At 44.7% G+C, this 17,221-nt stretch overlaps 1 protein-coding gene across 7 annotated transcripts in view; it reads right to left on the reverse strand.

Moving 5' to 3' along the window:
• The window catches only part of SIK3 (SIK family kinase 3), a 245,081-nt gene that overhangs the window by 12,352 nt on the left and 215,508 nt on the right, over positions 1-17,221 (reverse strand). For 3 of the 7 annotated variants that reach the window (XM_017523349.2, XM_037736656.1, XM_017523346.2), the window contains 8 exons: positions 15,039-15,109; positions 12,643-12,786; positions 8,244-8,394; positions 6,806-6,931; positions 6,444-6,529; positions 5,872-5,981; positions 4,192-4,531; positions 2,741-3,633 (listed from right to left, as the gene is read on the reverse strand). In XM_017523349.2, coding sequence (XP_017378838.1) covers positions 2,741-3,633; positions 4,192-4,531; positions 5,872-5,981; positions 6,444-6,529; positions 6,806-6,931; positions 8,244-8,394; positions 12,643-12,786; positions 15,039-15,109 — 1,921 coding nt within the window. The remainder of the gene's footprint in view (positions 1-2,740; positions 3,634-4,191; positions 4,532-5,871; positions 5,982-6,443; positions 6,530-6,805; positions 6,932-8,243; positions 8,395-12,642; positions 12,787-15,038; positions 15,110-17,221) is intronic. The other 4 variants (XM_017523352.2, XM_017523355.1, XM_017523354.2 and 1 more) reach the window with 3 other exon arrangements.

Consider the following 17,221-nt stretch of genomic DNA (forward strand, 5'->3'; position numbering starts at 1 on the left):
AAAAAAAAAAAAAAAAAAAAAAAAAAAAAAAAAAAAAAAAAAAAAAAAAAAAAAAAAAAAAGAAAGAGAAACTTGAGTTTTTTTTTCACAATGCAGCGGAATCTAGATGATGCATTTTAGAAAACCCCATCCTTAGCTTCTACTATTGCCTTCACGTACACTGCACTTCAAGCCAGCCAAGCCTGCTGCTGTCCTTGGAAAATTCCCTGACAGTCTCACCCATTGTTCTTTTCTCCTGCTTCTCCTCTAGATCCAAATGGCAAACGTCCTTCATCCATCAGGACCCAACCCACATCCACTTGTTGCTGGAAACGACCTCATTCCTTGGGTTTGAACTAATCTCTCCCTTCTCCGGTACGCCCACAGCACTTGCACCAACAGTGGGTACTCAACGGACGAGCGTGCCTGCCAAGGAAGGGCTCCTCCGACAATCAGGGGACAATGGGGAATTGTGCTCTCCAGCCGTTCTACGCGTAGAAGTCACACAGGAAGGAAGGTAAAGAGAAACTAGGGAAAATAATTTTTGAAGAAAAACATTTCAGAAAGTATTGAAAGTGCACGGTAACCCAGGCGGGGGCAGGGGTGGAGGGCGGAGGCACTTTGCTGCAGCTGAGCTCCTTCCTCAGTGCCCTGCACACTCGCTGAGCATCTCTTGTGTCAATGACAGCTAGTGTGAGTACTCTTAGGTTCAGCTGCCACTCACTAGCTCTTGACCTTGGGGACAAGTTACTTAATCTCTGTGTCTCCACTGTTTCACTGGTAAATGGGAATAAGAGTTGGTTATTCTAGGGTTGTAGTGAGGATTAAATGAATCCATATATGAACAGCATTTGGTGCCTGGCACATGGGGAGCACAATAGAAGTGTGAGCTCATCTCCTTTTCATGCCAAGTATGGTGTGTTTATCTGCTAGAAGTGTCCATTTGCATGGGAATCTTTTTCACAGCATTCCCATACCATCATCCCACCTCTGTTAAAAAGCTCCCAGGCTGCTAAGGCAGCCTATTCTGGAGAGTTCTTATAAGGGTTTTCCACAGGGAGTTGAAATTTGCTGCAACTTCTATCTTGATCTTAGTTCTGCCCTATAATATGAACTCAGAAAAATCTAATCTCTTCTTCCATCTAACAAGTGTGATATTTCTTAGTTTTTCCCTCCCAATCCTAAAAACCATCAGTCCACCTACTACCTGGTTCTGAAAGCTCCCACCCTTCTGTGTCCACTGAGACTACAGCAGTCACAGGTGAACACAATACATCTCACTGGCGCCAACCTCTGAGCTGCGTGACAACCATCTGTTAAAAACGTCGGGATTTAATTGGCATTTGAGGTAACAATTTCCTCCCTAAGAGTGTAGAATGAGTACAACCTGACACCATCAAGTCTTCTTCACAGACACGGCTTTACAGCAAGGTCTTCTCTACTGCTCTGTGCTGCAGGAGCTAATTCCCCTTAGAGCTGAGTTTTCGGCATTGACTTTAAAGGACAGGGCAGAAGATGCAGGTAATTCCAGGGAGGGAGGGATGGAAGACACTGCTCAGTCTCAGGGTTGTACAGTTTACGGATCAATTGCTTTTATTCCCTTGGATGGCAGGTGAGGGGTGGTAAATTGCAGGATTCTGGGTTTTTTTTTTCTTTTTTTTCAAGACAGAGTCTCACTCTGTCACCCAGGCTAGAGTGCAATGGTGGTCTCCGCTCACTGCCACCTCTGCCTCCCGGGTTCAAGTGATTCTCCTGCCTCAGCCTCCTGAGAAGCTGGGATTACAGGCATGTGCCACCACACCCAGCTAATTTTTGTATTTTTAGTAGAGACGGGGTTTCACTATGATGACAAAGCTGATCTTAAACTCCTAACCTCGTGATCCACCCGCCTCAGCCTCCCAAAGTGCTGGGATTACAGGTGTGAGCCACTGTGCCCGGCCCACAAGATTCCTGGTTTTGTCTAGGATGAATGCTATGATGCCAATGGAACTATATTTTCCAAGTATAACTTACTGAGTATAATCCTAATCTCCTTCAGAATGAGAATGAACATACTCATTAATTATAAAGTGGCACAAAATCAAACCATATGGGGCCCCTTATGATACTGTAATATTCTGCATTTAGCTCACTAATAAAATGACCAAAGTATAACACCTCACATTTATGCACTAAAACCATACATTTCAGATGATCTGAATGTGCTTCTTTCTGTCTCTCACAAACATTATGTAAAAACAAACACATATATATATGTTTTCATCCCCACAATTCTCTGTAAGGAACCACTGTTCCTCCAGCACCTTCTTCACGGATGAGGAAAATCAGAATCGGAGAGTTTAAATGACGAAGTTATCGTATTTATGACAGCAGCCAGAGCAGAATTCAGGTGCTTTGACTCTTGTTCCAGCACTATTTACTCTACATTGTGTTTGGCTGACTTTTTTCTATTATAGAAGTTAAGTTAGCTCTTTTGGTGGCAGACAAGACTTTCTGGATTCCAAGGAACTGTGGTATGAATGAGGGAAACAGATCATCTAAGTGCTGATTTTGTATCATTGTCCTCTGTGTATGAAAATGGACCCCTCACCCACACCAACACCCACTTCCTATGTGCTTCTCCCCAGGAAGGTCCTGAAGCTCTTCTCAGAAATTCTTTTTCTGTTAGGAACACAGAATACGAACTGAAAAACGGTAACATTACTGAGTCAGCTGATGAGGGCAGACTGGTCCAGGACTTTCACTGTGAGGAGACACTTACCTCTGCTGGGCACCTTATTTTTACTGAATGCAGCAGTCGGCTGATGTCCATAGGGATGTATCCCCAATTCCTGGGTGTGACTCACAGTTCCTAGCAAAGATTCGGGGTCCCCAGGTACACCGGTACTCAAGAGCAGAGGGCTGTCATGGCAACCTTTGGTCAATGTACTTGAACTCTTACTGTCTGGGAAGCTGTCCTTGGCCCCCTCACACGAGCAGTCCTCCTCCATGCTCTCTGAATGCATCAGTGCCGGCTGATGAGCATACCCATGGGGCGGGGTAGCTGAGGAAGCCTGTGAGATACATTCTTGTGCCCTGATTTGTAGCAGATGCTGGGGGCTGGTGTGATGGTGGTAAGAGTCAGCATTTTGATAAGATAAAGCCTGGCGCTCTGTCATGCTCTGTCCCCCAAGGCTGGGAGCCAGACTCCCCGCATCCCCTTGGTTCATGTGCCTGAACAGTTCCTGGTATTCTTGCTGTTGCTGCTGCTGCTGTTGCTGCTGCCGTTGTTGTTGCTGCTGCCTTTTAATGAGCTGTGCAAACTCTGCTGGGGGCAGCCGGATGTCCGAGTGTCCGGTGAGCGAATGCCGTGGAGAGAGCAGTCCTTGAAGGATGTGGGGAACCTGCTGGTGTCTTGTATAGTCTGGCGGCGTGGGGGACAGCAGGGCCTGCTGTAGTGCCGATGTGGTATAGTGTGGCGGCTGCTGATGTGCACTGGGAGGGAAGGTGGGGAATTGGTCAAGTGGAGGGACTTTCAGGGCTTGGGTTGGAGAGAACCCCACTCCTGTTGAAGGGCTGTAGCTGCTGGGGGAACCCCGGGACTGGTCCGAAAACAGATGGGGGTGTAAATGCGCCTGGTCGTAGTTAGCAGGGGAGAACCGATTCACGTTCAAGCTGCAGACACAAAAGGGAGTGAGTACCAGCCATCCACGTAACAAGTACTAGACGCCCCAGGGAACAGCTCCTCCTCCTCCTCAGTAGGGAGCACCCACTTGCACAGAGAGCTGTGGTGCAACAGGGAAATGGCAGATGTACGTATTGTTCCTACTTATTACATTATTGGCTTGTCCAGTAACCTCCAAGGGACTAAGGGCACTGCGTGAGTAATAGATCTAGCTCACCTTGAAGGAAACAACTTCAAGATGCTCCCTTCAAGAAAAGGGGAACTGGCATTTTTATACACTCTTCTAATTGGCCATTTTCTTCTTTGTAAGCAAATAATAAGGTAGCTTTCTCATTTTCCACCTCAGTCTCTTTAGAATTTTAACCTTGCGTCAATAAAAAGCTGACAAGTTCATCCCAAACTCACCATCCTGATTTTATAAAGGGTGAAACAAGAGCACAGCCTAATCAGACCCATTCTCCTTCCTCCTTTTCTCTCACCCTGCTAAGGGGCTTCCTCCCACCTGGATCCCCATGCATAGATGGCTGGGTGAAGTTAGGTGGTCTTACCTGTGAGCCTCTGCACTGTCAGCACTCAGCTGCTTGGACAAGGGACGGTGCCCGTAGCTGAAGGTGGCCATCAGGTTGGTACGGTGCTGCATCTGCATCTGACTGGCACTGGGGCTGATGGAGATGCCCCGCCCACTGGATCCTGCAGCGGTGCCTGGCATGTTGCTGAGCATGTCAACAGGCTCTTGTACTTGGATGGTGACCTGCTGTGACTGGGCAGACTGCTGCATGCCCAGGCAGGTTAGTGCCACGTTGGGAGGAGAGGGACAGTTCTCAGGCTGCTGCTGGAAGATTGCACTGCGGGAAGGTAAGCCTTGAAACTGGGAGGGAGATGCAGCACCTGGAGAGAAAGGAATCTCAGAGTGACCAAGTGCCCAGGTCACCAGCCAGCCAGGAGTAATGAGAGCCGATGAGGATACTCAAACCACACACCAGCTAGAACAGTGCTTCTCAAACTGCAGTGTGCCTAAGACAAGTCTGGAGAACTCATTAAACAGAAGATTCCTGGGCCCGATCGACATAATCCTGTTTCAAACTCTGATTTGGTAGATCAGGGTGGGCCCCCAAGAATTTGTGTTTCCAATCGGCTCCCTTTTCTAAAAGCTGGTCCATGGATTATACTTTGGGTAACTCAGATCTAGGCAGCGCTTCTTGAACTTTCGCATGCACACAAATGGACTGGCATCTGGTTAAAAATGCACACTCCAATTGAGCAGGTCTGGAATACAACCTGAGATCTTACTTTTTCTGCCAATGTTGGTGGCTGGGGGACTCCACTTTAAGTGCCCAAAGGCCAATTCAGACTCTTCTCAAGGATGCTAGGGAGGCTGACAAGGAACGTAGCTTGGGGAGTGTCACTCCAGAGATCCTCAGATGGTTGACCTCTGAAGACTCACACAGTCACGGTACACTTATCTTCATTCTCATCTATACGCCCGCAAGAGAGGGGCCCACATGCATAGTGGACAGCCAAACGGAGGCATGACTACAAGGAAGATTCTGGCAACTGCTTTTTATTTGGCAGGGCTGGAGATTTGATTAAAAATATTAATAATAGTTAACATTTATTGAAAACCATCTTGTGCCAGATCAGTTATGGTACAGTTGACATTTGAGAAGTGATACGGGTTGCCTCTGTGTACCCACCCAAATCTCATCTTGTAGTCCCCAGGTGTTGAGGGAGGGACCTGGTGGCAGGTGACTAGATCATGGGGGTGGTTTCCCCCATGCTGTTCTCATGATAGTGAGGGACTTCTCATGAGATCTGGTCATTTGCTAAGTGTCTGGCACTTTCCCCTACGCAATCTCTCTCCTGCCACTGTGTAAGACATGGCTTGCTTCTCCTTCTGCCATGATTTTAAGTTTCTTGAAGCCTCCCCAGCCACGTGGAACTGTGAGTCAAGTAAACCTCTTTCCTTTATAAATTACCAAGTCTCAGTTAGTTCTTTATAGCAATGTGAAAACGGACTAATTCAAAAGTCAAGTTAACTTAGCCAAGGGTTTACAGCTAAGAAATTGGTGGAACCAGGATGCAAAACAAAGCAGCTTGGCTCTACAGCCCATACCCCTGAATACTATGATATTCTGCCTTTCAAATGGTTTGTGGTGCTCAAAACTGAGACCATCATTTTTTCCCATGTGGCATATAATGAACTGTTTAGTCTGAACCTCTCCACTCACCGTGAGGCTGGATCATGGCACTGGTCATGGGGGGAGGACTATTACTGGGCTGCCTGAAGAGATGGTTGTTGGGGTGGTTGGGGGGTGGGCTTGAAGGCTGAATCCTTAACCTTAAAAATAACAAAAGAGATACATAAAGAAGCTTCCTAAGGTGACAGTACAATCTTAAGTTTCAGCCATACGGCATATATAAGTGGAAATTTTTTTTTTATTTTGATAAGGCTTCATGTTAGAAAAATATACATAAGCCATCCACCACAGTCATTTAAAACCTATCCCCACCTCGTTTGACTAGACTTCTCAGCCAAAATGGCAGCGAAGTCACTGTGGGCCTGTGTCTGGCCTCCTGTATTAGGTATCAGATTATTTCGCTCATGGAGCTAGGAAAATGAAGTGGCACAGGAAGTTGGGATTCCAAGAAGGGTCCTGAAATTTACACTGGTTTATCTTCTTTTCAAATAGATTCTTGCAAAATGAATTCTCAAGTCAGTCCATTATCTCCCAGCGAGTCAGGCCAAGGGTACCATGCTATTGAGACAATGGCTTAGGCACAACACAAAATGATTCATTACCTCTGGAGCTGGTGGGTGAGGAGGGCTGGCTGATTTTCACATGCAGCCTGAAGAGGTGGAGATGGCTGAGGAGGACAGATAGAGTCCTAAAACGTATATGGGGAAAGGAAAAAAAATTATTGTGAGCTTGAAGATTACTCAGAGCTATTCTCAGGAAGGGAAGGAACAGAAAGAACTATGTGTGTCTCAGATTTATGCTTTTGTTGTTCACCAGAAGGTCTGATTACCTTTACTCAAACATGTCAACCATAAACAGAACTCAAATCCACTTTGCCCTGAGTGGTCTCCTCCAAAATGCACAGGCAAATCAGCCTGAAAGCAAACTCCAAACAAGTTGGAGACAGCAAAGAGTGAGGGCCTACTTGAATTTGTTGCTGGAGAATTTGATGGTGCTGCTCCTGCTGGTATAACATATGCTGCTGCTGGGTCTTCTCCAGGGTTCTTTCATCAATCTGCCCCCCGTACATCTTCTGCAGCTGCTCACACTCCTGAAGGGAAAGTAGTTAATACAGATAGGATGTAGCCAGGCCCACCCCATGCAGTGATCTCAGCAGGTGCAGATCTGCCCCCACGGTCTCATGGGCAGAAAGAGCCGCAAGAGAACAGTGTCCTTGATGAGCAATTGACTCATTTATATAGGTATCTGGTGCACTAAATATATTCACACCCTGTTCTGTATGAATGAATGGAAAACATCAAGGATGGCCTCTGTATGAGTAAAGATGTCCAATGTGGAATCTGTGTACAAAGCACATGCCACTGGAAACTTGGTCATCACAAAGGCAGAAAGGAAGCTGGCTCTTTATAGAATCTTTACAGTACAGAAACATATAGAGGTATGTTTCCTTCCTTTGAAAGTGCCATTCCATACCACCTGAGAGAATGCAGGTGGTAACAATGTACAGTGAGTTTAAGCAAGACCCAGTGCCCTAAATCATGAGTGGAGTGCCAGGGTTGCATGGCGACTCACGCCTGTAATCCTAGTACTTTGGGAGGCCAAGGCGGGTGGATCACTTGAGGTCAGAAGTTCGAGACACAGCCTGGCCAACGTAGTGAAACCCCATCTCTAATAAAAATACAAAAATTAGCCAGTGTGGCGGCGCACACCTGTGGTCCCAGCTACCTGAAAAGCTGAGGCAGGAGAATTGCTAGAACCCAGGAGGTGGAGGTTGCAGTGAGCCGAGATTGCGCCACTGCACTCCAGCATGGGAGACAGAGTGAGAAGTATGTTCTCTGGTGCTTCCCACAGAAACCCAAGGCCAGAAATTCCTTTCCAATGAACTACAGACAGTAGAGAAATTTATTCCCTTCATAGGGGGAGCAAGTTTGATCCTAGGGAGGGCTGTACATAACACAAAGTAAATAAAGTGCGCTGGAAAGCTATACTTTCTTTTTCTTTTAAAAGAAAAAGTCTGGCTCTGTCACCAGGCTGGAGTGCAGGGGTGGAATCTTGGCTCACTACAACCTCCACCTCCCAGGTTCAAGTGATCCTCCCACCTTAGTCTCCCGAGTAGATGGGACTATGCTAATTTTTAATGTTTTTGCGGAGAAGGGGTTTGCCATGATGCCTAGGCTGGTCTAGAACTCCTGGGCTCAAGCAATTCTCCCATTTTGGCCTCCCAAAGTGCTGGGACTACAGGTGGGATCCACTGCATCTGGCCCAAAAAGCTATACTTTTTAACCTATAAAACGTCAATGTTGCTGATATAAAAGGGGGTACGTTTACCACCCCAGTCCTCCTGCAGTCCTGGCCTCTGTCACCCATGCTCCTCCAGGGATGCCTGCCACCTCTCCCATTACCTGCTGCAACTGTTTGATGCTGCTGCTGTTGCCCATTTTTTCCAGGTGAGCTTTGAAGGCCTGGATGCTCGCAGCCCCATCTGAGAACCGGCGCACAGGGGAGAAACGCTCCGTAGGGAGGTGCAGAGTGTTGGAGTCCTTGTAGGTAGAGCTGAATACATGGGAAGAGAAGGTTAGAGGCTAGGACTCAGAGGCTTTGACCAAATCACACAGGGACTGCTGTTCCAGACGAACTTAAAGATGACTGGCTGCCCGGGTGGCCCTGCATATTATGCCACTTCCATGCCATTTCCAGACATTGGTCATTTGTCTAGCCTGCTTCCCTTTAGAGGGTTGCAGGTGAACATCTTCCAACTCTACTTACCTTCAGTTGGCTTACTTTCCAAGCCTGGTAAGGTCCTGAGATCAAGTACCTTTGGTTCTTATAAAAATACTAGGCCAGAGAGGCCAGAAGTGATGGCTCACGCCTGTGATCCCAGCACTTTGGGAGGCCAAGGTGGGCAGATCATGAGGTCAAGAGATCGAGACCATCCTGGCCAACATGGTGAAACCCCGTCTCTACTAAAAATAAAAAAAAAATTAGCCAGGCGTGGTAGCACGCGCCTGTAGTCCCAGCTACTCGGGAGGCTAAGGCGGAAGAATTGCTTGAACCTGGGAGGCAGAGGTTGCAGTGGGCCGAGATTGCACCACTGCACTCCAGCCTAGCGACAGAGCAAGACTCCATCTCAAAAAAAAAAAAAAAAAAAAAAAAATACTAGGCCAGACAGTAAAGTTCTTAATATCCTCCAGGGCAGGCTGTACAGGAACTCTTGCTCTTTTATAATCATGTCTCTATCTACTGCCTTTTGAAACCTTAAATTCACCATTTGAGCCAAAGTTTTCTCTGCGCAATAATCTCTGTATGACCAGAGGAAAACAACAGTCAGTTTTGTGGTCAAAGGCCTAGCCTGGAACTCACAGGTTCTGTGCTAGAAAATAGAAGGTGGAGATTGGGGGTGGGGGAAAATGAAGACTTCTGATCCTGGGATGGAGATAGCAAATTCTTAAGGAATGTGGGCCTTGAGATCCTGCACATACCTGGTCAACACAAATAAGGTCACCTACTGTGAAAATCAACTTCTCAGAGCAGCAGCACTCGCCCAACCTCCTAATGAAAGAGGAATCATATGGGTTACCTTCAAAGACCCCACTGCTCAATCAGAACACAGCCAGAATCTTACAGAAAGAAAGAACAAGCTACTCATAAGGAATGCCTAAGACAGCATCAGGGTTCAAAGCTAACACCTACACTCGTGACCTGATGATCAGAAAGAGATGTTTATGGGTTGAGGTAAGCAGATAAAAGACTGCCAAGGCAGCATTCCAGTAGCAGATGGAAAGGATCAGGGTTTCATGTCCAGGGCAGAGATGCCATTGCACTGAACTTTGGATGAAATGATGCGCCACCTTGCCAGTGATTCATTTGGGACGGAAGCAGAACCACAGCTCAGGAAGCAGGTTAACAAGCGAGTTCAAATACAATGCAGACAGCATGGGACCAGAAGGAATCTAATAACAGTGCAGAAGTATCCAGAGAGTTCTGGCAGCAGGTGAAAGCCTTTTGCCCTCTCTTTGCTAACGATGACTTTAGTTTCAGACTCTACCTGGGGCTTGACCCAACAGTGAGCTAATGAAATGGGCATGAACATGTATTTGTTTCAGTAACACAAAAAACAAATGACTTTGGGAAGGGCCACAATCCAGGAACAGGGATCATGAAAGCTGTGTTCAGAAGCATTTCCTCATAACTTGTCAGTTCTGTTTTTACTTCAGGTTTTTTGAGTTATAGCAAGCAAGTACTATTTTCTCCTAAAATTTGACTCCTATGCTTTCAATGTTTTCTGATAATGGATGCGTTTCTGATCACCTCAAAAAGCTGTGTTCTTCAAGCAGCCAATACAGTCTTTCTGCACAAAAAGCATTCTCTCCCATCAGAGCAATAATCCCAGGTCCAGGTGTTCATGACTTTTTCAGAAGCTCAGGTTGTGAAGAGACCGATACCTAGGTCAGTCCAGCACCGTAACCTCAGAGGAACAGTTCTGACGTAGCTGTTCATTTGAGAAGCATTGTTAAGTATCAATTGTGCTTGATTTTATTTATATTTGCAATCACGTTCAAATTCACGACGGCCTTGCCTTAGGCTGATATTCCCACACCATACTCTCCAAACAGGGACTTGGTTCCCCACCTGGATAAAATCTATCTTGTGTTAGTTTTAAAAACATTTTTTTTAGTTACACCTTTTTAAACATTTTTAACCTTAAATTACACATTTCCAGATATGAAACGGTTGATTAGACCCCTCTTCTGTTTCCATGTTGAACTTCATCTCTTCTACCCCAGTAGGATAGTTATATATACTGTTCTTTAATCATTTCCTCCAGAAAATGAAAGGAATTCAAGAACCAATCCAGGCCACCCATACTCCATGTTTTATAGCCTTGGAAAGTTTGTCATTTCCCCTGAAGACTGGCTTTAATCTCTTTTGCTGCATATTTGTATAGTGATGCCATCAAGACATGCTGGGTTTGCGCAAATGCCCCACCTTACGCAATTTGCCCCTCATTAAACATTCATTTTCTTCCAATTTAAATAGGCTTGGCCACAGGAAACCCTCAAAACACCAAAAAGGTTCACATGAAACCAGACAGCAAACAGACTTCCAGCAGGCAAGGCCTTGACAATGACTCTAGGCAGGGTGGATATCACACAGACAGAGCGGTGGCCAGTGTGATCCTTCCTGAGGAAGAAATGTCAATAGAATATAGGGTCTGTGATAAAGCCTGACTCTGGAAATGTGCTGATCTTCACGTTCCCTTTAAAAGAAGACCTCCTGAGGAACACCTAGAACTCAACAAGAATACCTAAAGGACTTCAGCTAAACAACAGACTCGGACAAGGGCTAAAACACAGTGTCAAGCTGTGAAGGAAGGGAAGATGGAGACAAGGAGAAAAGGAGGAATGAAGGGTCTGTTAGATAGCAGCGTAGAGCTCAAAGTCATGAGACGTCACAGGGAACATATAGGGGAGGAGAAGGCAGCTCTCCAGTAATCACTCAAAGTGCTCTTTATGCATTTATGTATGTATATATGTATTTTTTATTATACTTTAAGTTCTGAGATACATGTACAGAACGTGCAGATTTGTTACATAGGTATACACATGCCATGATGGTCAAAGTGCTCTTTAATGTGCACAAACACTGTAGGTCCTGAGAGATTTTCATTAGAAAAAGCCTGTTTTTCTGTGACATCATAGTTTTATCTTTGAATCATCATTCTTGCTACTCCTAGCAGACCATTTTTATTAAATTATTCACAGTCATTTATAAAAGCTTATCTTCCTCCTTTTAGGGTTCCAACGTGGCACTAATTATGTCTGTCTGCTCAGAGTTCACCTGCCTCTGCTGATTATGTTGATGCCAAATGGATAACCAGCCACAATAAAGCTTGCCAGTGTGGGCTGGTTGTAAGATTTCATAACAATACATATATAAACCTGTTTTCCTTGGAATCTGATTGCTTTTCAACCTTCCCAAGGCTGCTTTTCACTGTCTTCCCCAAAATACAGAGATTACGCTCTAGCAATTGGTGGTGGCTTTGAACGTGTGGGCCATGAGCTTGGGGATGGCTTCAGACTGGACATGACTGAGATTTTTAGTCATCAAGGTATTCACAGAAGATAATAATCTTCTTCATCTAGCAAAGTGTCATTCCGCACCTGCTTCCAGGCTTACTTGGCATCAATGAAGTTTTCTTGGCCAGGAAAGTTAAACTTGCTTTTATTTCTTCAAGAGAATGGATTATAAATGTAATGGAACCTAGCAGAAGATCCTGCCATCAGAATATTGAAAGAATGACCTCTTAAATACATCACTCAAGAGGATCTCTGCTCTACTATTCACAAGGGGCTTTGTCTTCATTTCCAAGCTGGTGGTTCAATGGTAACATGATATGAAATGCTCATTCTTTTGAAGGTGATGGATTATTAAAGGTCAAGTCTATTGATATGGCTACAAATCTTCCTGTTTCCAGGTGGCATTCTGAGAGTTTCATTTCTTTGCAGGTCTCAAGTTCAATTTTATCTAAGAATCAGCATCTAGAATCATGGGAATCAAATGCAGACAATAAACAGGTCTGCAGGGTAATGGGAGAGAGGAATCTCGCATTGCTCCAGGGCGCAGTAAGAAACCTTTGCCCTGTGCATTGCTTAGTGCAAGGAGCTGAGAAGATGTGAGTTCAGGATGACAGCTGGCTTCAGTTTAAAGCCACGATGCTAGTCACCGTCGCTGTGAGACTAATCAGAAGGGTGCCTGGCTGATGAGCCTCAAGGAGCTCGCACAGCTCATGTGGCTACTCACCGATGCTGATCAGGTACCAGGTGAGGAGGCCAGACCCGGGAACGGAAAGGCTGCTGTCCTAGCTGCCGTTGTAGGTCCGGTGGGATCTCAGCTGTAGGGTTGGTCATGGCCAGTGTATGTCTTTTGGACCTATTTGCCAAGTACCTGCAACAAGCAGGAGCACATTTCATAGTAAAAAAGACAGACAGGAATATTCCTCCACAAGAAGCATTAGAAGTTAATCCAAAGCACTCAGTGAGATAGTGCCAGAACTCACGAAGGGCTCGATGGCAAACAGATCCCTGACTGGATGGAAGTGAAACATGTCCGGCTGGCCAACAGAAGTTGGCTTGACAATGAAGTGGCTGAATTCTGAACCTAAGAATAGCCATTGAAGAGAAGACAGAAAGCAGATCTAGCTCACAAAGATGAGATCACTTTTCCTTGCTTCATTCTGTTTGGTAGAAGAATTTATTTTCTCCATGTTAATTTATTCATCTTTCCCTCTAAATTTCTAAAATACAAGTCAGAGGAAATGAGCCCGAAGGATTATTCCTAGAGATGAACCTGGGGAGATGTTCAGAAGGACTCTGTGTATGTCTCTTGATCTCATAAGCCCCAGGTTTGAGACTGTCTTTACTACAGGTCACACAAAACTGATCCTTCCATTTGGGGATAAGTGAATTCCAAAACCACTCCTTCCCTCTCTCTCAGTGACTATAACTCAAGCATCAGAGAAGAAAAACTGATGTTGTCCTTGGGGAACCAACATTCTGTAGAGGATGAAGAAATAAAACCACATGAAATGTTTAGAATTGTTTTTAGGGGAAAAAAGCAAGGCAAAAAATAAAAACAGAAGAGTTTCAAAAGACAAAGAGTTCACAAGCTGATGGCTTTTCCTCTGAGGATCTTTCAGACCCACCACTTAGTCAATACCATTAATAAGATATTGGTCCCTCTTCGTCTGGTGGATGACTTCCTCCACCACTGCTGCTCTTCTAGGGGCATGAATAAAAGAGGCACTATACCTTTTTATTACATCAAAACTGATAGGCATTATACCCTTGAAATGTTGGTCTAAAGAGGAAAGAAGGTGGACCTGGAGGAAGGAAAGTCTATGACAAAGAAGATAAAATGTTGCTGTCTCTTTTAAGGTAGAAAGGCAGCAAATTTCCTGATTTCTCATTTCTTCATGACCCAGCAGGGCGCATTTGTAACTGCATATACCCTGTTATCAGCAAACTACAGAAACAACAGCATCAAGGAAAAAAAAAAGTTACCACAATTTTCCTTCTATTGGCCAAGCTGTAGAAGGAGCTGATCCACCTGCCAACGCCACTGTTTGCCATGGTTTTCTTTCCACATCGGACCAGCTGCTTTTTGAATAGCAGCTCTCATACAGAGCTACTGGGGGTAGGATGAGAGTCCTAGCCAGCAGCTGTCAGGTTCTTAAAAAATGGTATCATTTCATTCTTAACTACCTTGCCCCTTTAAGCTAAAATCAGGTAACAGGCTGTAGAGTAATTAGTGTTATGTGAACTTGCCAAAGAGTAAGCCATTAGTGCTTTAATAACCATTTGATAAAGACACCCAAAGTTCCCCCAAAAGCCCAAGAAAACCATTTTATTTCAACTTCCCTCAAAGGAAAAAAACATATAATCTTGAAGAACACCTGTATTTCTGGGAAAATACATGCTGGATTCTGGTGAAACCCCCTCCCCAGATAATAAGAAAATCAACTCCCACAAGGGGACATGCAGGGAGCTGAGGAGCAGGGCTAATGGAACTGAGGCCAAATGAACAGTACAGCATAGCATGCCTGATGGTCACTGCCGTTCTCTGTGAATTAGGCATCTCTCAACAAGGTTCTGAAAACAATGGATATTTGCATCTGTCCCTGGCCCGAATCCCATATTCTTTTTTTCAAGATCTCTTGATTGGTACAAGGGGGTGGAAGAAGCACACAGCAAACAGTACAAGAGGTATTCATTCTCCTGGAAAGAAAGAGTCCATGCCAGAGGTCCATGGCCAGACTAGCTAGGATCACTGTCATCCCAAATCTCCAATTCCTTTTCAGTAAACAGTTCTTGGCAGGTAGGAGCAGGCTTTGTGCCTTGTGAATACTATCAGAGTTGCAATATGAAGGCAGGGGACAAGGAAGGAGGGAGGAAAGAGAAAGTTCTTATGGTTATTGCTGTCACTTAGGGGACTTCCAATGGTGCTTACAGAAAAGACATTTTCTGGGTAGTCTTCTGTTACTTCCATGTGGGGAGGAACATGCCATCTGGCTTGAGCAAAGTGACCACACAAATGTTGAAGCTGCACTGTACCACCTCCTTGGGCAGAGGTGACCTTTCGCTGGTTGCAGGGGGAGCCTGCCCAAGGACTTCTGCAAGCACTGCCAGGTGTCACATTACCTCTGCACAGCTTCCTGATCTGGCTCCCCATCCGAGCTCTCCTCGTCCACAGGGGTAACTGCTGGCACTGCCTGAAGAGAGACAGGAAGGAAAAGCTCAAGGTGGCAGCTTATTCTACAATGCCTCTTATTCTAGTAACTGGGCTTGGGGTGGGACCTTCTGTTGACTTTCTTATTTACAGAACTTTTCTAGGACCCCTGGGTTATATCGGATGTCATATACCTATTTGTCCACTTTGACCTTGCTTAGGTAATCCTACTTAGAATTTCTTCCACTTATTTATCTTCATTCATTCATTTATTAATCTAATAAATAACTGAATCACCACTATGTTGCAGAATAAAATTTGAATTTACAGATACAGACCTTGTCCTCATTTTACAGTCTAGTAGAGGATAGAGAAAAGTAAACAGACAATTACAAAATAGGACGACCAAGTCTTCTAATGGGGGTGCTTGCAAATTAAGGAAAGCATCCTGGAGGAGGTAACACCTAGCAGGAACCTGAAGGATGCATAGGAACTGGCCAGACAAAGAGGGACAGGAGTTACAGCTTTTCAAGCTGAAGAAAAGAGAAGGACTGTAGGTGTTTGAGGACCTAAAAATATAGTAGAAGATTGTTTACCTGGAATGTCTAGGAGTTGACCTGTTGTTTCGTATTACTGTTATTTCCAGAGTTTAAATGTCTTAACTCCAAGAAAACATAGTGAATTATTGAAATTACATTTCAGTACATAAGATACAATTGTGTAGTTTCAATTCAATGCTTTAAAATAGTTGTTACCCACCAAAACGTGAGTGAAATGAGAGCCACCACAATGCATGCATCACTGTGACTTTCCCATCTGCATCCTTGCTAGCTACCCACAGCCTAGGTGCCCATATAATCACTATGCCTCAGCCACTAGGACAAAAATCACACTTCAATTATTATAAAAGAGCATTGTACGAAATGGATAATTACAAAACAAAACAAAACAAAACAAAACCCTCTTGGAATAATTTTGTTTGAAAGCTCCTAGGGTTTCCAGATCCCTTACCACAGTTCTACAAGGGTGGAGTGAACAGGGTGAGGCAGGAAGTGGCTGTAGATGAGGCAGGAGAGGAACACTGTGGCCAGTTATAAGCGGCCGTGAATAACACACTAAGAAGTCTGAGGAAGAACAGTGGTGAATCACTAAAGGATTTTAAGCAGGGGCATGATGTTATAAGATTTATATTTCCAAAAGCCAGCTTACTTTAGCTGCAGTGTGAAAAGGACTGGTGGCAGGGATCAGGGGACATAACTGGAAGCAAGGAAGTCGGTTAGGAGGCCACTGTGTCAATCCATGCAATGGATGACAAGTGACCTGATTTAAGGGATGGGAAGTGGAGAAGTAAGATGTTTAATTCACAGGCACTGGATAGCTGATTTGATATGGGGAATAAGGGAGGGACGGGTTAAAGATAAAATACACATTCCTAACTTGTGTAACCAGGAGAATGACGGTGCCATTCACTGTCACCCAAGGGGAGGAACACGTTTCACAGAGTCATGGTAAGTTCATTTGGAACATGTTGAATAAAAGTTGTGAATACTTGTGGGATGACCAACTAAATCCATCCAGTAGGCAGTCATAGTTACATAAGTGTAGAACTCAGAAGAGTATTTCTGGGCTGGAGTCAGATGGTAACTGAAATTATGGGGGTGAACACACTTACCTAGAAAGAGTACATAAAGGAAGATAAGAATAGGGCCTGGATAGAACTCTGGGTTTTGCCAACTTTAAGGAACAAGCAGAAAGGAAATGTGAAAAGGAGAGGCACAGAGAATGTGGTGCCACAGACACCAAAAACAGAAAATATTTCAAGGAAAAAAAAAGTCAACAGTGATTAATACAGTTGGGATGTCCAAAAAGATAAAAGATTAAAAATGTCCACTGGATTTATCAATAAGAACCTGTTAGTGACCCTGGCAAAAACAGTTACAATGGACACAGGAAGTAACTCCACCTCCCATAAAGCTGACCATGGTCCTTCCAAATCTGTCTCACCCATCTCTGAATGCCTCTGCCACCTAATTTTCCATGTTATTACTGTGGTAGTTAATCACAGATGATCTTGTACTATTGATCTTGTCAGTGATGCCAAGGGCTATGATACATAATTCTTTCATTACTGAGAGTGTGGCCCATGGACCCATGC

This window comes from Cebus imitator, unplaced genomic scaffold (assembly GCF_001604975.1).
Source record: "Cebus imitator isolate Cc_AM_T3 unplaced genomic scaffold, Cebus_imitator-1.0 Scaffold28, whole genome shotgun sequence".
Lineage (NCBI taxonomy): Eukaryota > Metazoa > Chordata > Mammalia > Primates > Cebidae > Cebus > Cebus imitator.